This window comes from Dendropsophus ebraccatus, chromosome 11 (assembly GCF_027789765.1).
Source record: "Dendropsophus ebraccatus isolate aDenEbr1 chromosome 11, aDenEbr1.pat, whole genome shotgun sequence".
NCBI lineage: Eukaryota > Metazoa > Chordata > Amphibia > Anura > Hylidae > Dendropsophus > Dendropsophus ebraccatus.
Window position 1 is genome coordinate 88,645,070 of NC_091464.1, and position 26,224 is coordinate 88,671,293.

General features: G+C 43.0%; 2 protein-coding genes across 6 annotated transcripts in view; both read right to left on the minus strand.

Annotated features, from left to right (window-relative positions):
- Positions 1 to 3,635: 3,635 nt before the first annotated feature.
- Positions 3,636 to 20,364, minus strand: LOC138767971 (zinc finger protein 665-like). 5 transcript variants are annotated; one of them, XM_069945906.1, is made up of 12 exons: positions 20,170 to 20,364; positions 18,249 to 18,352; positions 17,967 to 18,140; positions 17,752 to 17,875; positions 17,545 to 17,648; positions 14,666 to 14,735; positions 13,843 to 14,000; positions 13,561 to 13,734; positions 13,346 to 13,469; positions 13,142 to 13,242; positions 6,982 to 7,048; positions 3,636 to 6,311 (listed from the first exon to the last, which is right to left on the minus strand). In XM_069945906.1, the coding sequence occupies exons 2-12, from the start codon at positions 18,324 to 18,326 to the stop codon at positions 4,771 to 4,773; spliced, it is 2,715 nt and encodes a 904-aa protein (XP_069802007.1). In that variant the 5' UTR covers positions 18,327 to 18,352; positions 20,170 to 20,364; the 3' UTR covers positions 3,636 to 4,770. The 5 variants fall into 5 exon arrangements, with proteins under 5 accessions (XP_069802007.1, XP_069802005.1, XP_069802006.1 ...); XM_069945904.1 differs by having other exon boundaries at positions 18,249 to 18,358; XM_069945905.1 differs by lacking the exon at positions 20,170 to 20,364 and adding an exon at positions 19,768 to 19,841 and having other exon boundaries at positions 18,249 to 18,358.
- A 2,958-nt stretch (positions 20,365 to 23,322) lies between these two features.
- Positions 23,323 to 26,224, minus strand: part of LOC138767433 (zinc finger protein 658B-like) — a 46,047-nt gene continuing 43,145 nt past the window's right edge. The window contains exon 14 of the mRNA XM_069944936.1: positions 23,323 to 25,939. Coding sequence (XP_069801037.1) covers positions 24,816 to 25,939 — 1,124 coding nt within the window. The 3' untranslated portion in view covers positions 23,323 to 24,815. The remainder of the gene's footprint in view (positions 25,940 to 26,224) is intronic.

Genomic DNA, 26,224 nt, shown 5'->3' on the forward strand with positions numbered 1-26,224 from the left:
TGCGTATCTGCTGCGTATCGCAGCAGTAAATAGGCAGCGTATATGCCGTGTGTGTTTGTACTCTTAGGCTATGTTCACAATACGTAGGTTCCGTGGAAATCACAGCCGTTGAAACAACAGCCATGATTTCCATAGAACTTACGTAGTGCTGCATGCTGAAAGGATCCCGGCCGGAGTGTATACACATAGTATACACTCAAGATGGTATCCAAGCGGCGCTACGAGAAGTTTTCTGCGGCCGCTATTCAGTGAAAACCCTGAATAAAAATAGGACATAACCGCGATGACAGGAACACATAATGTGCGCTTCTGTCATCGCATCTGACTATTAATCACCTACTCCCCTGTGCCGGCCGGCTACATGTTCACCAGAAGTGGCATGGACTACGCTGCCTTCTTCCAGCGCCAACACGAACCAGCGTACTCCACACCACTTTGAGCGTGTGTAAGCCGTCCAGCACTGGGGTAGAAGGTGAGTAGTTGTCAGATTCATTGCGGCTTAAATAGGCCACTGGAATTAAAACGTTAAAAAAAAAGTTTCTTCGTAAAACAAATTGTCACTTTTCCCCATTTTGGGGCTTTGTCAAACAGAGATCGGCCAGGGTTTCAGAGCAGAGAGGCACTACAGACCTCAGGCCACGCCTCATTGACACCAATACATACTAACATGTATGATCTGTTTGCTTCCCAGCAATGTACTGGTGTATGTGTGAATGTTTTACATGGAGGGGAGCATCGGTCCATGTCCTTATGAATGTAGATTAATGAGTGGTCTCCATCTCTGGACGTTCACCTCCCTCAGCCCAGAGCTTGGTTACTGAAGCCACTTCTCAAGTCTCCAAAATTGTTCCTTCAGGTCCACAAGGATATAGATGGCAGAGCTCTGTACGGTGCAGCTGATTCCCTGCCTTTTGGAAAGATGGAGGTCCACAATGACATAGCGGTCAACTATGGACCAGGAGACAACATAGGATATCGAGGGAGTGTGGAGAGGTAAGGATAAGATGTTTATGTTTTATATAAGGGAAGCAACATATAAAAAGTTAAGTACTGGAATATAAGGATACTAATTCTACTTGAATGTCATGAAGACGTCTGTATAGACGACTTATAGGTTAGTAGCTTTCCCTTCAAGTTTATCTCGAACTAGGAGAACATGACTAGGGATATATGCCTAGCTAAAATCTCTCCAAAAGGAAAGACAGCTGTTTCGGGGTTATTGCCCCTCGTCAGTTCTGAGCGGGTTGCTGGCTGGCTATTAGGAGGGCTATAGTTGTGGGGCCAATGGGATGCTAATGTTCCTTGAGGAGGGTGTCATAAAGTCGTAGGGAGACTTACAGACGTCACCAGGAATTCTAGGAAGAAAGGATAAGCAAGGTAGCTTCTCCCATCTTTTCAATACTATGGGGCACAACTTTTTTTTTTTTTGTGCTTGCACATTTTTCCTATGCTGCGCAAAAACCCAAAGGCCTGAGCACCCACATGATGAATCTTGCGCTCTTGGACATTTTTTTGGCATGTGATAAATCTGGCTAAAAAAGTAGTTAAAGAGTAACTGTCATGTTTTTTTTATTGCAGAAATCAGTAGTATAAGCGATTTTAAGAAATTCTGTAATAGGTTTCATCAGCCAAAAAAGCCTCCTTCTGTACTCAAGAAATAATCTCCCAGCCTCCCCCGACTTCTTATCTGTGCATTATCAGGCAAACACGTCTTCATTACAGAGAAGTCAGTGAAGACGGGCTCTGCTCTCTCCATTCTATCCTTATGGAGGGGGGAGGGGCTGAGGGAGATGAAGGAGCAGGAAGAGGTGACATGAAGGTCAGCTGTTTGTAGAATCTCTGGGCACCTAAAACGCTAAATTCAGGTGTCAGAAAGGTCAGTGCTTATCTATGAACTTACTGAGAGAAGATTGCAGGGTGTTGTGCTTTGCAGAAATCCTCCGTGCTCAGTCACTCCTAACAGCCCCTCCCCTCTTCATAGCCACATAATGGAGACAGAAATCCTGCTGCTTCTGAGTGAGGGGGGAGGCTGGGAGATTGCTTTTTCAGTACAGAAGGAAACTCTTTTGGTTTATAAAACCTATTACAGAGTTTCTTAAAATCACTTGTACTGTTGATATTTAATGTTTTCAGAAAAATGACCCTGCAATGACAGTTACGCTTTAACATAAACCACGCCCCTTCAATTTGAAAAAAGTGCAAACTGCTAAAAAATACAGCAACAGCCTGATATTTGCTGCACAAAATTTGTCAGAATAATGGCGCTAAGAGAATGATAAATGTGTCCCTATGAGTCTTAGAACCTGACTAGGGATAAACAGCAGACTATAGATAGGTAGTCTTTCCTTTTGGAGGGATTATGGCTTGGCATATATCCCTAGTCCCTTAAATAGAGTGAAACAATCTCCAGTATATAGAGCAGGGATGGGGAACCTTTGGACCTCCAGCTGTTGCAAAACTACAATTCCCATCATGCTTGATCAAGCCAAAGCTTTAGCTGCCCAGGCATAATGGGAATTGTAGTTTTACAACAGCTGGAGGGCAAAGGTTCCTCATGCCTCATATAGACCATCAGTCTAGAGTTCAGTTACGGCAAGTATCCTGTTTAGCACTGTATACTGGGGATGGTCATACAGGTCCTGACTGGTGGACCATATTGGTGATTCCCTATTGTGATGTAAACTGTCTGTACATGCACTGGTTTATTCTAAAAAAAAAGATATTTAGTATTTCCCAATTCTTTGGGGTTTGGAGGTGCAGCATTTGTTGTACCTTGTCGTCGTGTTGGTTTGGTCTTGTGTAATGACACGCAGGCTAGCACTCCAGTGTTCTTATCTTGTATGCGGAATCTCATCTGTTATTTATAAGACGTAAGTCTATCCGCACATAGACAACATTACGCTGATGAGGATCCATTTACACAATAATATATAAGAGACACAAGGGGTTTGTGCGTTACAGGCAGAAGATGATACACATAGATCAATAGGTAAAACTCTGGAGCGTTTGTACTTTACGAATCATCAGGGCCCCCTCAATGCAAATATGGATCCTACTGGGAACACATAAAATACACTTCACAGCATTGAAACTGCATCCCTAACATCTACGGGCACCTGAATGGGGCCATCGAAAATAATAGGTCCATAGTCTGTCCGCAATTATGAACAGAAATTGCAGATGTTTGAATGTGGCATAAAATCTGGACATTGTAGCACCTAATCCCAATCTGTGACACTGAGTTTAAAGTGTAACTGTAATTTAAATAATTTTTGCGCAAATCAATAGTAAAAATAGTAAAAGCAACCCCCCCCCCCCCCCCCTTATCCATTCATTATCAGGCAAAATCACCTTCAGTACAGAGAAGCAAAGTCAATTATAACCTATGGAGGGTTGAGGGGCCAAGCGGGGTGAGTGAGCAGGAAGAGGAGACAAGCAGCTGTACAGGCTGGAGACTGGGTACATAAACGCTGGATTCACAGGTCAGAAGGGTCAGTGCTGGTCTGGGAACTTGATGAGAGAAGATTGCAGGATGTAGTGCTAAGCAGGATTGATATTTCTCCTCTCTGTGCTCACTCATCCCCCTCAGCCCCTCTACCCTTCATAGACCATAATGGACACAGAAATCCTGCTTCTTCTGAAGTAAGTGGGGAGGGGTAGGAAAACCATTTTCTGAGTACAGAAGGAAACTCTTTTGCTTAATAAAACCTATTACAGAGTTTCTTAAAATCGCTTATACTATTGATACTTATTGATTTCTGAAAAGTGACTTTTACATGACAGGTACACTTTAAGACTATAGAACCCAGATGTGTATATATATATATATTATTTTTTTTTTATTATTTTTTTAACTCCATGAAACATCAGAAATTGGATCAGGTGAGTCCAGTAACATTGTGCAATACCTCCTGTTCCACAACATACAACTTGGAGAGGGACACAACCATCGAATGAGGGGACCTTGGGTTATCACTCAAGCCAATAGCTATGCATGTAGGCTGAGATGTCTCGCTGGTTTACGTCGGGTGCCCCAGTGGTGAACTAGAAAGATGGCAAGAGGCAAACCTCTGCCCGGACAGACTGTCAGATTAGCAGAATGGCGTGAAGTGATCTATATTGTACTTGATGGGATGAATTTCCCTTCTTGGTGCTGCAATTTCAATGGTGACATATAAATAAAAGCTAGTTCTTCAGATGTCGGACATACAGGACACGGCCATTTTGGAGCACAGTGGACACACATTTAAACAGTATAATAGTTTAGACAGGAACACAATATATATTCATCAATATCACATCTTCTACAGCAACGCTTTATAGCACGAAACCCCTACCAATCTTGTTACTTTACTGTCCTGTCTCATAAAGGAGAATTTTGGGATGCGGCACATTCACTCAAAATGCTATTAAAGGAGTTGTCAAGGATTATAAAAAAACATGCCTGCTAACTTTCCTGAACAGCACCACACCTGTCCACAGGTTAGGTGCAGCTCCTCTCCATTGAAGTGAATGGGGCTAAGATGCAATACTCTGCAAAACCTGAAGACAGAAGGTTTTGGAAGGAAGCAGATGCAGTTTTCTGACCCTGACTAATCCCCTTAAATTTGGCTACAACAGTAATGGTTTTTCGTATTGTGGCTAAGCATTTACGTTACACATGAGAAGGAATCCTGGCCCAGCAGGTCCTATGATAGAGCTGATATATTTCCTCTAGTGAGCTCTACCAGTCCTGTTTTTTGCTAACATTTAGCAAACATTGCGCATAACTTATTTCTTCTCTGTGTGAGTCACCATATGTTTTACAAGATGCGTTTTTTGGGTAAAACACTTCCCACATTCAGAACATGAAAATGGCTTCTCCCCAGTGTGAGTTCTCACATGTTTCAGAAGAGTTGACTTATGGTTAAAGCATCTTCCACATACTGTACATGAATACGGCTTCTCCCCGGTGTGAGTTCTCATATGTTTCTTAAGAATTGATTGACGGTTAAAGCATCCCCCACATACTGAACATGTATATGGCTTCTCTCCTGTGTGAATTCTCTGATGTTCCACAAGACTTGATTTTTCAGTAAAGCATTTCCCGCACTCAGGACATGAAAATGGCTTCTCTCCAGTATGAGTTTTTAAATGTCCTACAAGAATTGATTTTTGGGCAAAACATCTCCCACACTCTGAGCAAGAATACTGCTTCTCTCCTGTGTGAACTATTTGATGTCTAGCAAGACCCGAAGTGTATCTAAAGCATTTTCCACATTCTTGACATGGATAGGGCTTTTTCCCCATGTGAATATTCATATGTTTAATAACATATGATCTATCAGTGAAACTTTTTCCACATTCTGAACAAGAAAATGGCTTCTCTCCCGTGTGAATTCTTTGATGTTTAACAAGACTCGATTTTAGACTGAAACATTTCCCACATTCTGAACATGAAAAAGGCTTCTCTCCTGTGTGAATTCTCTGGTGTTTAAAAAGATCTGTTCTCGTACCAAAACATTTTCCACATTCTGTGCATGAAAATGGCTTCTCCCCTGTGTGAGTGCTCATGTGTTTAACAACAGATGAGCTATCACTGAAACACTTTCCACATTCTGAACAAGGATATGGCTTCTCCCCTGTGTGAACTCTCTGATGTTGAGCAAGACGTGATTTCAGAGTAAAACATTTCCCACATTCCGAACATGAAAATGGATTTTCTCCTCTGTGCATTCTCTTATGTATATAAAAATCTGATCTGATAGTAAAACATTTTCCACATTCCAAACATGAATAGGTCTTCTCCTCCGTGTGAGTTCTTAGGTGTTTCACAAGATTTGATTTATGCTTAAAATTTTTCCCACAATCAGTACATGAAAATGGCCTCTCCTCTGTGTGGGTTCTCTGATGTATAACAAGATGTGATTTCTCACTAAAACACCTCCCACATTTAGGACATGAAAAGGGCTTCTCTCCTGTGTGAGTTCTCTGGTGATGAACAAGGATTGATTTCTGACCAAAACACTTTCCACACTCACTACACGAAAATGGTTTCTCTCCTGTGTGGGTTCTGTGATGTTTAATAAGATACGATTTTTGTCTAAAGTATTTCCCACATTCTGAACATGAAAATGGTTTCTCCTCAGTGTGAACTTGTTGAGATCCTCCAAGATGAGATTTCTTTTCAAAAGGTTCCGCATATTCAGAGCTTACAAAGATTTCACCCAGTCCACGTTTAGTCCTTTTTTCACCAGAATGCGACTGATTATCTTCTACTTCACAATAGGGAGATAAAAGGAGATGTTCATGGCCGCCTCTCATCCAGTCTTCTAGAAAAAGAAACAACACTTTTTCTTTAATTAAAGACTTATATTTTACATTTTTTATGTGGCCTAGCATCACAAAAACAAGCAGTCAACCACATGAATGAAAGGAATTTAAAGGAATTATCCTATGTCATCTTCAGGTCCCCAGCTGAACAATCCCACCTCCACTTCTGAGTTGGACTCGACTGAGGAGTTACAGCCTGCTCAGCCAATCAATGGCCGTGGCGCTGTCCCGTCTCGGTCAATGATTGGTTGCGCAGCCGTTACCCCTAGACAAGTCAGTCTCGAAAGTTGAGACGTAATCAACCAGCTGGGGACCCAAAGATTACATAAAAGGACACCAGGGGAGAGCAGAAAGGTAAGAACAGGCTGTTTGTTATGCTCTCCCCACATGGAGTAACATATAAAAAGTTTGTTTTGGGTGGCATTCCCCTTTAAGACTGATGCATGAAACCTATGAGGATCAAGAATCACAAATGGAAAAACCTATGCTTTAAAATGTAAAAGATAATTAATTATAATAATTCCTTTCCTTATATACGCAGCTTTGTACAGAGTTTGCTACAAGTCACAAACATGGGGAGAACATACAAACTACGACTGGTAAGCTTTATGTAAACCTGTCTTATTTAAAGGGGCAGAACAAAATACAAGACGTATTAAAAGCTCTTACCATTCACTGATACCGATATGGAGGACGGGGTGCACTTGAACCCATAACTTCCCTGAGAGGGAATGACCTGAGAACAAAACAAAATAGAAGATGAAGTAGAAGATAGAAGGTAAAGGTCTAAAGCGGGCATGTCACCCTCTGGCCCGCAGTGCCATTGTTTTTGACCACCCAAGGAAATGAATTGATTTCCTAGCTCTGGCCCACTGACAGAACGTCGCACAGGTTATAATATGGACGGCCTTCCGTAATAGATGTGCCACGATGTCTGAACTTTCAGATAAGCGGGCTAGAATGCGCCCGACACAGGGAATTCGTGAATGGTGTCACCGCACTGCCTGTGCCAGGACGTCTTTAACCCCTTCAGAACCATGAGAATTTTTGTTTTTGCGCTTTTGTTTTTTCCTCCTCGCATTTAAAAGGCCGTAGCGCTTCCTTTTTTTCACCTTCAGACCCACACGAACCCGTATTTTTTGCGCCACTAATTGCACCTTGCAATGACAGACCTAATTTTTCCATAAAATATGCTTCGAAAGCAGAAAAAAAAATATTTGCACAGCGAAATTAAAAATAAAACATTTTTTTTTTATTTGGGGAGGTTTTGTGTTTACACCGTTTGTTCTATGGTAAAACTGAAATGTTATCTATGTTCCTCAAGTACGATTGCACCGATATGTAACTTGTGTAACTTTTATTTTATTTGATGGCTTTAAAAAAATTAAAACCTTTTTAAAAATCTAAATGCTCCATGAAATCGCTTGATTCCCATGCTTATAACGCTTTTATCCTTTCATCTATGGGGTTGTGTGAGGTATAATTTTTTTACGCCATGATCTGTACTTTCTATTGGTTCCTTGATTGCATATAGGCCACTCTTTGATCGCTTTTTATTACAGTTTTTCTGGATCTGATGCGGCCAAAAATGCGCAATTTTGCACTTTGGCGTATTTTTGAACTTACAACATTTACCGTGCAAAATCAGGAATGTGATAATTTAATAGTTCGGGCGATTACTCATGCGGCGATACCAAACATGTTTTTACTTATTTTTTTTTATTTATAAAATAGGAAAAGGGGGTGATTAAAATTTTTAGTAGGGGACAGGATTTTTTTTATTAATGAAAAAACTTTATTTTTTTTACACAGTAATTAGAAGTCCCCTGGGGGACTTCTATATACACAGCATTGATCTCCCATTGAGATCAATGCTGTGTATATTACAGAGCGCCGATCCATTAGATCATGGCTCTGTTGGTCTGGTCTGGTGCAGACCAGATGAGAAGAATACCAAGCCGGGATCAGCGGCATTCCAACGCTGAGGCCCGGCCGCGGGGGGTGATCTGACCCCTAGACATCAGGGATGGGGCACAAAGAGCAATTTAGATGCAGCTGGGATTGCGGCGGCCGCGCAAGATATCCATCCAATAAATCAGACGGCGAACAGCGCTGCAGGTGCTTACTGCTCAACTAGAAAACGCTGCACAGGAACCTCTTCACCGGACCCGATCTGGCCTGAAACCAGCAAACTTCGGAAGGGTGAGAGGTGCACATTGCACCAAAATGCTATTGTTACTACTAGCGTTATATGCATCTATAACTGTTAACAGCGATCGTAAGAGACTAATCACTATATATTGCTAAGTGCCACTTGCATTCTCTATTAATAACAGCGATCAAAAAGAGATATCAAGTGCCACTTTATATATACAAAGACCAGCTATCTGAAATAAGTTTTACACAAATACTGTGTCTAGAAAGCCGTATAGAGACAGCGCTAACCATCACCGCTGCACTGAAAAAAGTAAAAATCCAATGACCGTTTAACATGAACGGCGAACGAGGTTTAATTATCGGCATATTTAACCAAACACTAGATACAGCTAATCGGATGAATATAATCTTGTGGACTACTCTTGATCAGATAAATTGTCTCCTCATTTAAGAACATTTATTGACCGTTTAATCATTGTTTACCCCTAATTAAGCCATTCTATCCATATAATCACATCGGGCAGCTTTTCTTCTTTCATTTTTTTCATCCAGCTTTTTATTTTTATTATTCCACTACTTTGTATTTAAATTTTTTCACTTCCATTTGATATTTTTAACCCTTTTATTCGCTTTTATATTTTCTTCTGCATTTATTTTTCTGCTTACATTATACTAGTTTCTGGTACCAGATGAACCTCTTTTAGATATTTATGCATGTTTTATAAATAAATTAATTTCTGCATTTTAACCTTTAACCCCTTAAGGTCAAAGCCTATTTTCGTTTTTGCGCTTTTGCTTATTCCATTTTAAGTTTAAAAGTCCATAGCGCTTGCATTTTTTCACCTAGAGACGTATATGAGCGCTTATTTTTTGCGAAACCAATTGTACTTTGCAATTACAGGCATTATTTTTCCATAACATATGCTGCAAAACCGGAAAAAAATCATTTGTGCTGTCAAATTGAAAAAAAAAGAATTTGTTTTGATTTCGGGGAGTTTTGCATTTACGCCTTCCGTCCTATGGTAAAACTGACTTGTTATGCATGTTCCTCAAGTCGTTACGATTACTATGATATATAACATGTATAACTTATATTGTATCTGATGGCCTGTAAAAAATTCAAACCATTGTTAACAAATATACGTTCCTTAAAATCGCTCCATTCCCAGGCTTATAGCGCTTTTATCCTTTGGTCTATGGGGCTGTATGAGGTGTCAGTTTTTGCGCCATGATGTGTTCTTTCTATCGGTACCTTGATTGCGCATATACGACTTTTTGATCGTTTTTTATTACATTTTTTCTGGATTTGATGCGACCAAAAATGCGCAATTTTGCACTTTGGAATTTTTTTGCGCTGACGCCGTTTACCGTGCGAGATCAGGAATGTGATTAATTAATAGTTCGGGCGATTACGCGCGCGGCGATACTAAATATGTTTATTTATTTATTAATTTATATTTATAAAATGGGAAAAGGGGGGTGATTTGGACTTTTATTAGGGGAGGGGATTTTTTATTAATAAAAACACTTTTTTACTTTTTTTTTACTGTAACTAGAAGCCCCCCTGGGGGACTTGTATATAGACAGCACTGATCTCTCATAGAGATCAATGCTGTGTATATACACAGCAAAGATCGATTAGATCGGTGATAGATTACTATGGCCTGCTGCAGGCCATAGCAATCTATTGCCGAGCCGGGATCAGCGTCATTCCGACGCTGAGGCCCGGCACGGGCAGAAGAACGGATCTCCCCCCCCCCCCCGCGATCGCATCGCGGGGGGGAGATCCGTCCCACTAGACACCAGGGACGTGAGGTCTGAAGCCTCTAAGTGCAGCTGTCAGGTTTGACAGCTGCACTTAGAGGCTTAATTAGCCGGTGCAGCAACGGGACCCGCGCCGGCTAATAGAGGCACTGCCCGGCTGCACATGTCAGCCGGGATCAGCGCCGTTCAGAGCGGGGTCCCGCCGGGACCCCGCTCTGAACACCCCGAGCGGCACCATGACGTATCAGATACGTCATGGGTCGCTAAGGGGTTAATATTGTCTCAAACTATTTATACATATAGACACACGATTTTTATAACTTGTTTTGAGGACCTTATTCGTTTTCTCTTTGTGCGTACTTTCACCCTTGGGGTTCAGGGTATCAAGGTTAACCTCGACAGGCTATAGGCAGTTGAACTCACACTACTCCTTTCTTGCTTATCACAGATGCTGTCCAGGCAGGGGAGACTCCGTCACGGGCATTCCTCGTCCATGATCCTTGAGGAACACGGAATGTGGGAATACAGCCTAATAGTCCATTTCTTCTCCACAGAACACTGCACTGTTCTCTATGCAAGGAGAGAACAGTGAACACTACTTCCCCCATCATCTCTCCCATCCAGCAGAGTTGTATATACACGCAGGGACATCACTGGCCCCCAGTGGCAGTCATATACATGCAGGGACATCACTCAGTGGCAGTCATATACATGCAGGGACATCACTAGAGCTCAGTGGCAGTCATATACATGCATGGACATCACTCAGTGGCAGTCATATACATGCAGGGACATCACTGGAGCTCAGTGGCAGTCATATACATGCATGGACATCACTCAGTGGAAGTCATATACATGCAGGGACATCACTGGAGCTCAGTGGAAGTCATATACATGCAGCGACATCACTGGAGCTCAGTGGCAGTCATATACATGCAGGGACATCACTGGCCATCAGTGGCAGTCATATACATGCAGGGACATCACTGGAGCTCAGTGGCAGTCATATACATGCAGGGACATCACTGGCCCTCAGTGGCAGTCATATACATGCAGGGACATCACTGGAGCTCAGTGGCAGTCATATACATGCAGGGACATCACTCAGTGGCAGTCATATACATGCAGGGACATCACTGGAGCTCAGTGGCAGTCATATACATGCAGCGACATCACTCAGTAGAAGTCATATGCATGCAGGGACATCACTGGCCCTCAGTGGCAGTCATATACATGCAGGGACATCACTGGAGCTCAGTAGCAGTCATATACATGCAGGGACATCACTGGCCCTCAGTGGCAGTCATATACATGCAGGGACATCACTGGCCCTCAGTGGCAGTCATATACATGCAGGGACATCACTGGAGCTCAGTGGCAGTCATATACATGCAGGGACATCACTGGCCCTCAGTGGCAGTCATATACATGCAGGGACATCACTGGAGCTCAGTGGCAGTCATATACATGCAGGGACATCACTCAGTAGAAGTCATATGCATGCAGGGACATCACTGACCCTCAGTGGCAGTCATATACATGCAGGGACATCACTGGCCCTCAGTGGCAGTCATATACATACAGGGACATCACTGGAGCTCAGTGGCAGTCATATACATGCAGGGACATCACTGGAGCTCAGTGGCAGTCATATACATGCAGGGACATCACTGGAGCTCAGTGGCAGTCATATACATGCAGGGACATCACTGGAGCTCAGTGGCAGTCATATACATGCAGGGACATCACTGGAGCTCAGTGGCAGTCAGCTCTTCTCCATAGATACTGTATTTATGCAATGCAGAAGAGCTGACTGCCTGTTCTGGCGGCTTCTATCATAGCAGACGCAGCAGCATCTGGGGATATGCTGAGAAATCATATAGGCAAATGATGGCTGGCTGGTTTTTGTGGTTCTTACATTAGATTGGCTAGTGGTCACTGGGGGGAGGGAATGTGGGAGGAGTTACAAGAAGTAGGCTGGTGGAAGGGGGCAGGCTCTGAAACAGAGAATGCTGGTCTATGTAGTTTAGCAGGTCCCTTGCTCAAATGATCCAAACCAGGAAGTAAAAGATGGGTGAAAAGAAAAACGTCCACAGTGGCCCCAAAATGTAGCAGATCACAGCAGAAATTGCTAAGGGGACTTGGGTAAGCTAGTACTACTATGCCTGCAATTTTTTTTTTATTTTGCCTAGAGTTGAACATCCTCTTCAAGGTGCACTATGACTATGTGAGGCACTATTATGGGGATTTACCATATCATTTATCATAGTGCAAACCACTGGGTGATGCACACCTCTCTGACAGTGCCAGGGACGCTGCTATGACGCTTGCTAGGGCCAAGGAGCAAAATAATTTATCATACAGGAAGGGTCTATTTATATGACAATCAGAAAAGATCAACAGTCAACCAGGTATATTACATAACAGCAGCAATGTGTATGTTATTAAGTCACATGAAATCACGGGAGCCAATCCTGAAGGCGAGAGCTGTGCTCACCAACATTATTTACCAACATCACAGCTTTTACCGTAAAAAAACCTCAAAAGAATTATCACTGGTTATATGACGACCTTTCCCCCAGCCAGGTCTGTTCTTTGTGGTGACCTTACTTTAAATAGCTGCAAGGAGATATCTTGTATCTACCATATACACTGTGACCCCCCCCCCCCCTTTATCAGACCAGTCTTCATGGGACTGACTTTTCAGGGCACTATGCATTACGCACAGTGACCACTTTCTTTGGCAAGATCACCCTTTAGAAATGGGGAACCATGGTTCTCTCCATTATATGTGTTATCTCAAGATTTAACAAAAATCATCCAGAACTTATATGCAGCATTTTTCCAATGGGCTGGTCCCTTCTGATGTCCTATATAGAGTATTTATAAAAATCTCAGCTTCACGTACCTGGTAATCCAGTGGGATATCTTCCTCCTCCTCCTCCTTACACTCCTGGGGATATAGAGGACGGGGACATCTCTCTGGTGGATTTCTACTACTGGATCCATCTATAGGAAATAATCACAGGGACTGAATACATTGTATATATGTGGTGATCAGATGATGGGGGATCCAGGAGATCCATAACCCCAGTGTTTCCTCTCCTCTTACCTGGTGATGTGAGGGGCCGCTGATCCTCCATCATGACATCCTTGTACAGATCCTTGTGTCCTTCTATATACTTCCACTCCTCCATGGAGAAATAGACAGTGACATCCTGACGCCTTATAGGAACCTGACACAGACAATGATACAATTATCCTCCAGACCCCTCACCCCTTGGTGTTATTGTATAATGTCCCAGCATTCCCAGCAGCATTGCTCACCTCTCTAGTCAGGAGCTCAGTCATACTGGAGGTCAGTTCTAGGATCTTCTGCTCATGTATCAGTGAATGAGGTGGAGGCTCGGTGATGGGGCTCTGGCTGCTGCTCCAGCCTCCTGACCTGACACCAGGGGGCGCCACACACTCACCAGACCCCTTCTTCACTACTGTGTAATCCTGTGTATGGAGACACTGATCACTACAGAGAGTCTAACAATCCTTCCCCTCCAGTCATTTACCTGCTTTATTACTAGAGATACAAGTGACGTCATGTGAGACTCTCACCTCTCCAGTTATCCAGTAGATGATCTCTAGGGTGAGGTCTAATATCCATCCCGCCATCTGCTCTCTCTCCTTCTCCATTGTTGGTGCTTCATTGACAATAAAAAGACCATCACCTTTCAAACTAAACTTCAGCTGTGAGAGTCCTGGAGCGAAGGATCCTAGGGGAAAAGGAGGAATTGGTGTCATAGATTGGTGTAAAGATAATCACTTATTGTAACTTATAAAGAATTACTGATCGAGATACAATAGAGGGGAATAACATATATACACTACTGCTAATCACAATATAGTATTATAGTTAGCTTCCTTGGTATAAAAAGAATACAGGGCTACACAGTATATAAGAGGTAGCCTAACTTATCTAAGGGTGCCTGCCTTTACACAGATTTATCTGACAGATTTATGAAGCCAAAGCCAGTAATGGATTTGAAAAGAGGAGAAATCTCAGTCTTTCCTTTATGACCTGTTCTCTGTTTATAGTCTGTTCCTGGCTTTGGCTTCAAAAATCTGTCAGATAAATCTCTCTGTGTAAAGGCACTTTTAGTTATAAAGCCATATAGCAGTGCTGCAAATGGCCTGATGGTGGCGTCCTATTGTGAAGAAAGAGGAACAATTCAATAGATAATGACGACATCGTCCCTGTTTGCAAACATGAAACTATTTACTCTCATGAGACACTTCCATCTTGCCAGTTGCAGAGAACATATACGAGTCCTCAATACTTGGCAGTTCCCACCCGGAGGTGTACACTGAACACATAGACTGGAGTAACAATTAGAGGTACAACTATGAGGATGCATTGTGCTGTATGAGAGGCTCTTACCAACCACTGACATTGATATGGGCTTTCCGAGTCCACTCCCTTTTTCTTGCAGAGATTCAAAATTAAGGACCTGAGGGGGAAAAAAAGGAACCTAGTGTATTGTATATGGACGTAAAGGTCTAAATCCCCAGAGAAAGCATACATCAATATTGCCTAAAAAAAAGGAGGATCTCCCCAAGTGGCAGTCAGACAGGATCAACAATCAATGTCGTATATTACACATGAGCGGAAATGTGTCCGTTATTATGTAATGACGGGAGACGATCCTGCAGAGGACAGCTGTGCCCACTAAGGCTGGGTTCACACTGCGTTTTTTCAATCCGTGGTTTTTTGTTTGTTTTTTTTTGCAAAAAAACTGATGAAAAAAAACCGATCCAACTGTGTGCATCTGTTTTGATATGTTATTTCCTTGACTTCCATTATAAAAAAAACAGATCAAAACGGATTGGTTTTTTAAGCCTACACAAAAACGTGGTCAACCTCATTTTTGTATCCGTTAAAAAAAATTAAAAAAAAGATCCGTTATGTTCCGTCTTTTTTAATAATGTCAATGGAATAACTGATCAACACGGATGCAGACAGTTGCATCCGTTTTTTTCCAAAAAAAACGATTGCAAAAACATAGTGTGAACCCAGCCTAACATTATTCACCAATATCACAGCTTTTACTGTAAAGAAGCCTTTCATCACCAATGGAGACTGAGCAGTCACTTTGTTCTTTGTGTCAACCTCACTATGAAAAGCCGCTCACAGGAGATCCTGTATATATATATATATATATATATATATATATATATATATATATATATATAAAGTGTCACTGTTGTGAAATTTTTTTTGCAGAAATTATTAGTCCAGGCGATTTTAAGAAACTTTCTAATTGGGTTTATTAGCCGAAAAATGGATTTTTTATCATGAAAAAGCAGTTTGAAGCTCTCCCCCCTGTCTTCATTGTTCTCTTATGGAGAGAGCTAAATAAAAGACCAAAACAGGACAACAAAGAGTTAATCTACAAATCCATCACCCATTATTTCCTCTGACAGTCAGCACTGACCTCTCTGAGCTCTGATTACAACTGTGACCCAGCTCCGTGCCTGTAATCCTCTGTTATCTGCTTTCTGCTGCCAGCTAACGCCCTCCTCCCCCCTCCCCTTTCCCTAGAACAGACAGAGTGTGACTCATGCAACAAAACACAATTTCCTGATTTTTTGCAGTGGATGGAAAAGAGGAGGGAGGGGGGGACCTGGGAAAAGGCTTTTTAAATACAGATAATAGCATATTTGGCTAATAAACCCAATTACAAAGTTTCTTAAAATTGCCTGTACTATTGATTTCTGCAAAAAAAAAAAGACAGTGACTCTTTAACCCTTTAAGGACATGGCCCATTTTCGTTTTTACGTTTTCGGTTTTTCCTCCTTGTGTTTAAAAGGTCATAGCACTTGCATTTTTCCACCTAGAAACCCCCATGACCCCTTATTTTTTGCGTCACTAATTGTACTTTGCAATTACAGGCTGAATTTTTGCATAAAGTACACTGCGAAACCAGAAAAAAATTCAAAGTGTGGTGAAATTGAAAAAAAAAAACGCATTTCTTTTATTTGGGGGAAATGTGTTTTTACGCCATTCACCCTGGGGTAAAACTGACTTGTTATGCATGTTCCTCAAGTCGTTACGATTAAAACGATATATAACATGTATAACTTATATTGTATCTGATGGCCTGTAAAAAATTCAAACCGTTGTTAACCAATATACGTTCCTTAAAATCGCTCCATTCCCAGGCTTATAGCGCTTTTATCCTTTGGTCTATGGGGCTGTGCGAGGTGTCATTTTTTGCGCCATGATGTGATCTTTCTATCGGTACCTTGATTGCCCATATACGTCTTTTTGATCGCTTTTTATTACATTTTTTCTGGATTTGATGCGACCAAAAATGCGCAATTTTGCACTTTGGGATTTTTTTGCGCTGACGCCGTTTACCGTACGAGATCAGGAATGTGATTAATTAATAGTTCGGGCGATTACGCACGCGGCGATAGCAAACATGTTTATTTATTTATTTATTTGTTTACTTTTATTTAAAACCTGGGAAAAGGGGGTGATTCAGACTTTTATTAGGGGAGGGGGCTTTTTACTATTAACAACACTTTTTTTTTTTTTTTTACACATATACTAGAAGCCCCCCTGGGGTTAGGGTTATTCCCCCCTGGGGTTAGGGTTATTCCCCCTGGGGGACTTCTAGTATATACACTTGGATCTCTCATTGAGATCTCTGCAGCATAGATATGCTGCAGAGATCCATGAGATCGGCACTCGTTTGCTTTCGGCTGCTGCAGCCGGAAGTAAACGAGTGCCGAGCCGAGGACGGCGCCATCTTGGACGCGTCCCCGGCCGGCATCAGTAACGGAGATCGCTCCTCCGGGACAAGGTCCCGGAGGAGCGATCTCCCCCACTAGACACCAGGGAAACGTTGCCTCCGGTAATCGGAGGCAGCTGTCAACTTTGACAGCTGCCTCCGATTAGCTAATTAGCGGGCACGGCGATCAGACCGTGCCCGCTAATAGCGGCGGTCCCGGGCTACACGCGGCACCCGGGATCGCGGCACTTCAAAGCGGGGCCGCCGCGCGGCCCCGCTTTGAAGTGCAAGTGAGGACATAGGACGTACCGGTACGTCCTATGTCCTTAAGAGGTTAAACAGTTCTCTCACGTTCTCCCAATAGTTGCCTTGAGAACAGGAGGAAGTTTACATGAAACAAAAAAACATCTACAGCCACAACCTACAAACACCAGGTCATATACAGCGTATATCGCACTGCTACTTTATATAATATATATGTAGAAAGCTACAGAGGATTTACAGAAACATCAGCTTCATGTACCTGGTAATCCAGTGGGATCTCTTCCTCCTCCTCCTCCTCCTTACACTCCTGGGGATATAGAGGACGGGGACATCTCTCTGGTGGATTTCTACTACTGGATCCATCTATAGGAAATAATCACAGGGACTGAATACATTGTATATATGTGATGATCAGATGATGGGGGATCCAGGAGATCCATAACCCCAGTGTTTCCTCTCCTCTTACCTGGTGATGTGAGGGGCTGCTGATCCTCCACCATGACATCCTTGTACAGATCCTTGTGTCCTTCTATATACTCCCACTCCTCCATGGAGAAATACACTGTGACATCCTGACACCTTATAGGAACCTGACACAGACAATGATACAATTATCCTCACGACCCCTCACCCCTTGGTGTTATTGTATAATGTCCCAGCATTCCCAGCAGCATTGCTCACCTCTCTAGTCAGGAGCTCAGTCATCCTGGAGGTCAGTTCTAGGATCTTCTGCTCATGTATCAGTGAATGAGGTGGAGGCTCGGTGATGGGGCTCTGGCTGCTGCTCCAGCCACCTGACCTGACACCAGGGGGCGCCACACACTCACCAGACCCCTTCTTCACTACTGTGTAATCCTGTGTATGGAGACACTGATCACCACAGAGAGTCTAACAATCCTTCCCCTCCAGTTATTTACCTGCTTTATTACTAGAGATACAAGTGACGTCATGTGAGACTCTCACCTCTCCAGTTATCCAGTAGATGATCTCTAGGGTGAGGTCTAATATCCTTCCCGCCATCTGCTCTCTCTCCTTCTCCATCGAAGAAAACTTTCGCTGTGAGAGTCCTGTACCTGGGAAAACAGGAGGATTAGGTGCATCTTACACAAAGTATAGTGTCTGACTAATTGTGCATTATAATGGACTACTGATACCAGCATGCCATATTCCTGTACTATTATAAAAGTTTATTCTCGGCACTCAACATTTCATGCTTCAAAAAAATAATTTATTGTAGAAAAAAAATTCATCAGGATTAATACAATGGCAACAGGGCGCTTCAGCGTCAGTTGAGGACTGCTTGACGCCAAAACGTCCTGTTGCCTTTGTATTAAACCTGATGAATTTTTTTCTACAATAAAAAAAATTTTTAAGCATGAAATGGTGAGTGCCGAGAATGAACTTTTATGGTGCGTTCACACCTACAGGATCTGCAGCTGATTTTCTGCAGCAGATTTCATTTAAATAACTGAACACAGCATCAAATCTGCTGCAGATCCTGTAGGTGTGAACGCACCCTTATAATGCTATGGGAATTTTTTCTTACTACGAGCACCACCCTTGACACAGACGTGCCTCCTAAAAAAACTATGTTCCTGTACTATAGCGTAAATACAAGGTTACACAGGGTATGGAAGAGGGTTCAAATATGAGTGATACACAAAAGGTTAAAGGGAATCTGTTGCCTAAATTTTTAATGATTAGAGTCAGATACTAACACTTGTTCTTTCATTGTAAACTGTTCTTATTTTCTGACAAATTTTTTTTTGTTCATTGTCATGGTGGCGGCCATATTGCCTGAGCTGTTTTTAACAGCATTTAGTGACATGCTTTACAGCAAGACTCATGGACATAGACAACAATAGACAGACTCTGTCCCCTTGAGATGAATGTAAAACATTACTGAGCGCGCTCTGTGACCTGTAAAGAGGTCATTCCACAGGGAGCTGCTATTGTCTCCTCTATCTACTGGTGCCACATGATGCTGCAATGCTGTACAGATCACTTTACAGCAGCCTCCTCTTATCACCACAGACACAACAGGAAGTCTCAGCTTAGTTTAATCCCTAGTGGTGAGAATGAAAACTGCAAGATCTCAGGATTATTTTATAATATAGATAGAAAAAATGGAAAATGGGAAGGAAAAAAAATAATCAAAAATTATTTTAAAATATGTTTAACATAAAAACATTATTTATAAAATAAGTCATTTTCTGATGATACATTCCCTATAACCGCTGGGTGTACAGCATGATGATTTGTACAGGTTACTGATGGGGATGACACACACAGTCTATGCATGTAATTCATATCCCAGTAAAGCACGTCGGTCTTGTTGGTTACAGGTCACGGCTTGGCATACACTGGTGGTTATAACAATTGTGGCTTGCGGTTCTGGGTAGCAAAGTGTGAATATTGACGCCGTAGACCCCTGATACAGGAGCACAGTGATTGCACCACATATTCATCCCCATACACTTACAATGTAGCCGCTGGGCGCAGAGACCCTGCGATCAGAGCATTGAAATGAATGGAAATCAGGTAGACGCCTATAAGGCTGTGAGGAGGGATGACTGAATAATGGGGCTTCAGGAAAGCTGGGTGAGTGAGCACACCTGGCGGCCATATTGGTTGTCACCCAGCTCCCCCAGCAGATAGAAGAGGCAGCAGATGTAGCAGGACATAGGAGGTCTCTATGGCCGCTCACTATACACAATATCCACTGCACAGACTTATTACCTGTCACCCATAGCAACCAATCCCAGCTCAGGGGTCATGTGACAGGGTAAGACATGAAAGCTGCGCTGTGATTGGTGGCTGTGGGCAGTAAGGCCAGTGACAGAGCTGTCCCCATTGTCTCCTCCTCCTCACTGACATCTCCCACCTGTCACTGCAGTCCGGGGGCTTCTAGTAAGGATGGGAGGGGGTCCCTGTCAGCTCCTCTTCCCCCATCTGCCGCCTGCACTTCCTCTTCTCTCACCAGCAAAACATGTGGGAAGGACAGACAGGAAGCAGCGGTCCGTGCACAACACGCTCCCCCGGAAACAAGCTCCTCTCTGAATAGGGGCCTCAGGCTGCAGTCATGTGAGGGGAGACATCTTACACGTCCCATGCTTCCCCATCTCCATAGAGAACACGGGACATTCCCTGCAGTCATGTGAGCGGCTCATCAGGCTGACAGGACGGGAGGGGGGGGGGGGTGATTAACCCCTTCACAGCCTGCAGCTTGTACTAATGTTCCGGACTAGAAGTGATTGAATCTAATTTGTTCCTTTGTTTAAAATAACTAAAACCTCGGGTTCCCTCCAGGAGGGGAGGGGTGTATGGTAGCTGTCAATCATCTCCATCCTGCATCCTTATGTCCCTCCCCTTCCTGCTGCTGTCTCCAGTGCTGAGAGGGAGAGTCCATCTGACTTCACTTCATCTGTCTCTGAGCAAAGGTCATTTTTTAACAGGGTACTTGGTCTTCAAGTTAACTGGTTGCAGAAAGTTATATAGATTTGTAATTTACTTAAATTTTAAAATCTTCAGTCTTCCTGTATTTATCAGCTTCTGTATGTCCTGCAGGAAGTGGTGTATTCTCTCCAGTCTGACACAGTGCTCTCTGCTGCCACCTCTGTCCATGTCAGGAACTGTCCAGAGCAGGAGAGGTTTTCTATGGGGATTTGCTGCTGCTCTGGACAGTTCCTGACATGGACACAGTGCAAAGTTTTCCAGACACTACTCCTTTAGAAATATAGTTATTGCAGGTGTATGGGCCCCTTTATTTATATAGCACCAACTTATTCTGCAGTGTTGTACATAACTAGTCATCACACAAGTCCATTCCTGTCCCCATTAGAGCTCACATATATCTATACTATCTGTGTGGTTCGGAGTGTTGGAGGAAACCCATACAGTGTTGTCCTTGGTGGGATATGAACCCAGGACTCCGACTATTCATGTTGTGGACTCATGTTCCTCTCCTTTCTTTGTGTCAACAAAATACTAAATGTCACTGCACAGGTTGTTACCTTATTTTTCATTTTATAAAATGCACCTGATGATAAGATGCTCCCAGGAAGAAAACAGGGGGGAAAAATGGGCATTATGTCGGCATTACTTTGGTAAAGGTTCTTTCACTTTTTAGGATATTATGGTTCACATCCAGTAACAGTGGCAACAATGAGATAGACTAACAGAAACAACGATCAGGTCCTGTAACAGAAGCTACGATCAGGTCCTGTAACAGAAGCTACGATCAGGTCCTGTAACAGAAGCTACGATCAGGTCCTGTAACAGAAGCTACGATCAGGTCCTGTAACAGAAGCTACGATCAGGTCCTGTAACAGAAGCTACGATCAGGTACTGTAACAGAAGCTACGGTCAGGTACTGTAACAGGAGCTACAATCAGGTACTGTAACAGGAGCTACAATCAGGTACTGTAACAGGAGCTACAATCAGGTACTGTAACAGGAGCTACGATCAGGTACTGTAAGAGGAGCTACGATCAGGTACTGTAACAGGAGCTACGATCAGGTACTGTAACAGAAGCTACGGTCAGGTCCCATAACGAGCTACGATCAGGTACTGTAACAGGAGCTACGGTCAGGTCCTGTAACAGGAGCTACGATCAGGTACTGTAACAGGAGCTACGATCAGGTACTGTAACAGGAGCTACGATCAGGTACTGTAACAGGAGCTACGATCAGGTACTGTAACAGAAGCTACAGTCAGGTCCTGTAACGAGCTTCAGTCAGGTCCTGTAACAGGAGCTACGATCAGGTACTGTAACAGGAGCTACGATCAGGTACTGCAACAGGAGCTACGATCAGGTACTGTAAAAGGAGCTAAGGTCAGGTACTGTAACAGGAGCTACGATCAGGTACACTAACCAGTGATAGGTTCCTGACCACAGTTTAAATTAAGCTGCTACTGTGCCACAGTGGGGCTATGCTCACACTACGTATGCAGTATGAACCCGGCCTGACATTGTACCTCATTCACATACCTGCAGTGCAGCAACCACATGTACGGTAAATTGCACCATTAGTTAAAGTGTCTTAAAAAATCCCTATACAGTGGTGCCTTGATTACAAGTATAATTCGTTCCGGGGCCGTGCTTGTAATCCAAATCCACTCTTAAACCAAAGCAAATTTTCCCCTATGAAATCATTGAAATACAGATAATTGGTTCCACACCCCAAAATAATGATTTTTTTATTCTGAATAACATGTAAAACAGATGAGACAAACATTCAGTAACAGCTGAATATGTCATGAGGAGGGGGCGGGTATATTCCATGCTTTATGGGGGTGCCCGGTGATTCGTTCTTTCTGCAATAGAATTGGGTTGTTTGCTGCTTCCCACTTGGTTAATTATGTTCCGATGGACCCGATATGGGCCATAGTTGGCTATATAGACACTGCTATATATGTCTATAGAAACAACTATATATGATTTCTGCTGCGGGTGTGAATTACCCGACAGCAACTCCGTTTAAAGGGAACCAATCACACTAAAATTGGGCATAAAGGTAAAGAAACGTGCTGGTACATCAGCCAGCACGCTTCCGAACCATCCCCCTGTCCCCCCCGTCCCATGAACATTCAGCCCGCAAAGTTAGTTTAATCGTGTCCCGCGCTCAATGCAAATTACCATACAAGTAGTCACGGTGGGCGGGGCTGGCTGTTCGAGTAGTCACGGTGGACGGGGTCTTCGTCAAGTAGTCACTGGGTCCTGGGCCGGCTCCTGCGCTGTAATCACGCCACTCCGGGCGTGTTGTAAAGCGGCGCCTGGTGACGTCACTCGGGGGGGGGGGGGCGGCATTGCACGTGAAGCCGCTGCTGTACTACACCGCGCAAGCGCAGTACAGCAGCGTCTCCTCAGGCTGCACTGCGCATGCGCAGCCTAGTAAAGACGTCGCGTGGCCGACGTGCAATGCAGCCCCCTCCGAGTGACGTCACCAGGCGCCGCTTTACAACACGCCCGGAGGGGCGTGATTACAGCGCAGGAGCCGGCCCAGGACCCAGTGAATACTTGACGAATACCCCGCCCACCGTGACTATGTATGCACTGTCTGAACTTCGGAGCGGCCTGTCTGAACTGACAGACCGCTCAGCCAATCACTGGCCGTGGTGGTCGCAGCCAGTGATTGGCTGAGTGGTCTGTCAGCTCAGTGGCGCGGGACCGGGAGAAGACTTGCTGCCTGGACAGGTAAAGTATGATGTTTGTGAAATCGTTGGTCGCCCGCCGCGCACGCTATTCCATGTAGCGATGCGCAGGTGGGGACCGATGATTTTAGGTTTGAAGCTAAATGAACAATCAGCCGATGACACGATCATCGGTTGATCGTTCTCTCTATTCCACGAAGCAATAACCGCCCGAATCGGGCCAATTATCACTTCATGGAATAGGCTTCGAAGGGTCCATTTACACAGAAAGATTATCTGCCAAAGATTTGAAGCCAAAGCCAGGAATGGATTTGAAAAGAGGAGAAATCTCAGGCTTTCCTTTATGACCTGATCTCTGTTTATAGTCAGTTTCTGGCTTTGGCTTCAAATCTTTGGCAGATTCTGTGTAAATGGACCCTAAGGGCCCTATTACATGGGACAATTATTGTGCGAAAAATCTTTATATTTTTCGAATTTTAAACTATAATCGTTCTGTGTAATTGCAGGCAACGATCGAAAAATCGTTCATATGTCGTTGATCTGGATATGAACCTGAAATTATCGTTAATCGTTCGCTGTAATTCCACATTGTCTAATTGTTTTGCTGGGATCAGAAGGAGTTAACGATCATAGTAACAATTGTATCTAACGATTATCGTTCTGCGTAATATGGTGGGCGATTTCAGGTTAACGATAAACAATCTTGTTTGTGATTTTTTGATGTTAGTCGCTAAAAATCGCTCCGTGTAATAGGACCCTTTTGGTACGTTTACACAGAATGATTATCGTTCGAATTTTCGCAATAACGATCGCATTTGAGCCATAATCGGCTCATGTAAACACAGCGAACGATCAAGCGACGAGCGAAAAATCGTTCATTGCAATCTTTCAACATGTTCTCAAATCGTCGTTGGTCATTCGCTAAAAATTCGCAGATCGCTTTGTGTAAACAATCTCTCAAAGATTCACCCTTTGTGTGAGATGGGCTTAAGCGATCTTAAAAACGATTTTTTTAACGAATTTTCTAACCATTTATTCGTCTAAACACTGATCATTATAAAAAAAACAAATTGTTGCTTCAAAATCGTTAAACATTTGATTGGGCGAATTATCGCTTCATGTAAATGGACCATTAGTCCCTTCAATCATTGGTGGGGTGTTTACAGGTAGAGGTGTCCCAGCTTAGCCAGTCACTGGTTGAGTTGCCATTTCTTGCAAGGATGATGTGTCACTAGGAAGGTGCTCAGAGGAGGCCAGTTTAGAGTCTTCTTTTTTTTATACCACACTCAGCCATATATTATTATTTTTTAAACCCATACAACACTGTTCTCTAAGACCCGATTTTCATGAAATATTTTACCAAACACTGGAAACGACTATTGTTTCTTTCCTACGTGAGTTCTTAAATGGTTCAAAACACTTGATCTATGGTTAAAACATTTCCCACACACTGGACACAAATTTGGCTTCTCTCCTGTGTGAGTTCTCAGATGTTCCACAATATTTGATTTCTCACTAAAACACTTCCCACATTCAGGACATGAAAATGGTTTCTCTCCTGTGTGAGTTTTCAGGTGGCCAACAAGAGATGATTTATGGGTAAAACGTCTTCCACATTCTGAGCAAGAAAATCGCTTCTCTCCTGTGTGAATCTGTCGATGTTTAACAAGACTCGAATTCTGGCTAAAACATTTCCCACATTCTGAGCATAAAAAAGGCTTCTCCCCTGTGTGAGTTCTTAGATGTTTAACAAGATATGCTCTATCAATGAAACACTTTCCACATTCTGAACAAAAAATTGACTTCTCTCCTGTGTGAGTCCTCTGATGTTTAACAAGGCCTGATTTATGAGTAAAACATTTCTCACAATCAGAGCACGAAAACGGCTTCAACCCTGAGTGAGTTCTCTGATGTTTACAAAGATCCGATCTCGTAACAAAACATTTCCCACACTCTAAACATGAAAACGGCTTCTCTCCTGTGTGGGTTCTCTTATGTTTAACAAGACCAGATTTCAGACTAAAGCTTTTCCCACACTCGGAACAAGAAAATGGTTTCTCCCCTGTGTGAATTCTCTGATGTTGAACGAGACCTGATTTTACACTAAAACACTTCCCACATTCTGAACATACATATGGCTTCTCCCCTGTGTGAGTTCTCTGATGAATAACAAGATCATATCTCATAGTAAAACATTTTCCACATTCAAAACATGGAAACGGCTTAACTCCTGCAGCATGAAATCTCTGATGTTGAACAAGACGGGACTTCTCATTAAAACATTTTCCACATTGCGAACATGGAAACGACTTTTCCCCTGTGTTTTGACATCTCTCCAGCTGAGATTTCTTTTCAGAACGTTTCCCAGTTTCAGTATGTGCCAAAATGTCATCTCGTCTATGTCCAGTTGTATTTTTTCCAGAATCTAATTGATTATCTTCTACTTCAGAACAGGGAGATAAAAAGGGATCTCCATAGGATCCTCTTATCCAGCCTTCCCCTGAAAAAAATAGAAATAATAACAGGTCACATACACTGAATGAAAGAAAGTCGTAACTACATTCTGCTCAAGAAACTATATTGCAGTCAAAAGTGTCACTTGGGTCCCTAAGTCCCTAGAAACTCAGAAGATAAAGCAGCGATAACGAAACATGTCAGGAGGGTCTGACGCTCTGAAATAAAGCAGTGACAGTGAAACATGTCGGGAGGGTCTGACGCTTTGGAATAAAGCAATGACAGTAAAACATGTTGGGAGGGTCTAACGCTCTGGAGGTTGGTGTTACTA

Excerpts from the sequence above, each read along its gene's own strand:
- LOC138767971 (XM_069945906.1), bottom strand. The coding sequence starts at position 18,326 with ATGGAGAAGGAGAGAGAGCAGATGGCGGGAAGGATATTAGACCTCACC. Across the intron at positions 17,649-17,751 it reads GCAGCCCCTCACATCACCAG|ATGGATCCAGTAGTAGAAAT; the intron begins GTAAGAGGAGAG and ends TATTTCCTATAG. Across the intron at positions 13,735-13,842 it reads TCTACTGGATAACTGGAGAG|GATTACACAGTAGTGAAGAA; the intron begins GTGAGAGTCTCA and ends CTCCATACACAG.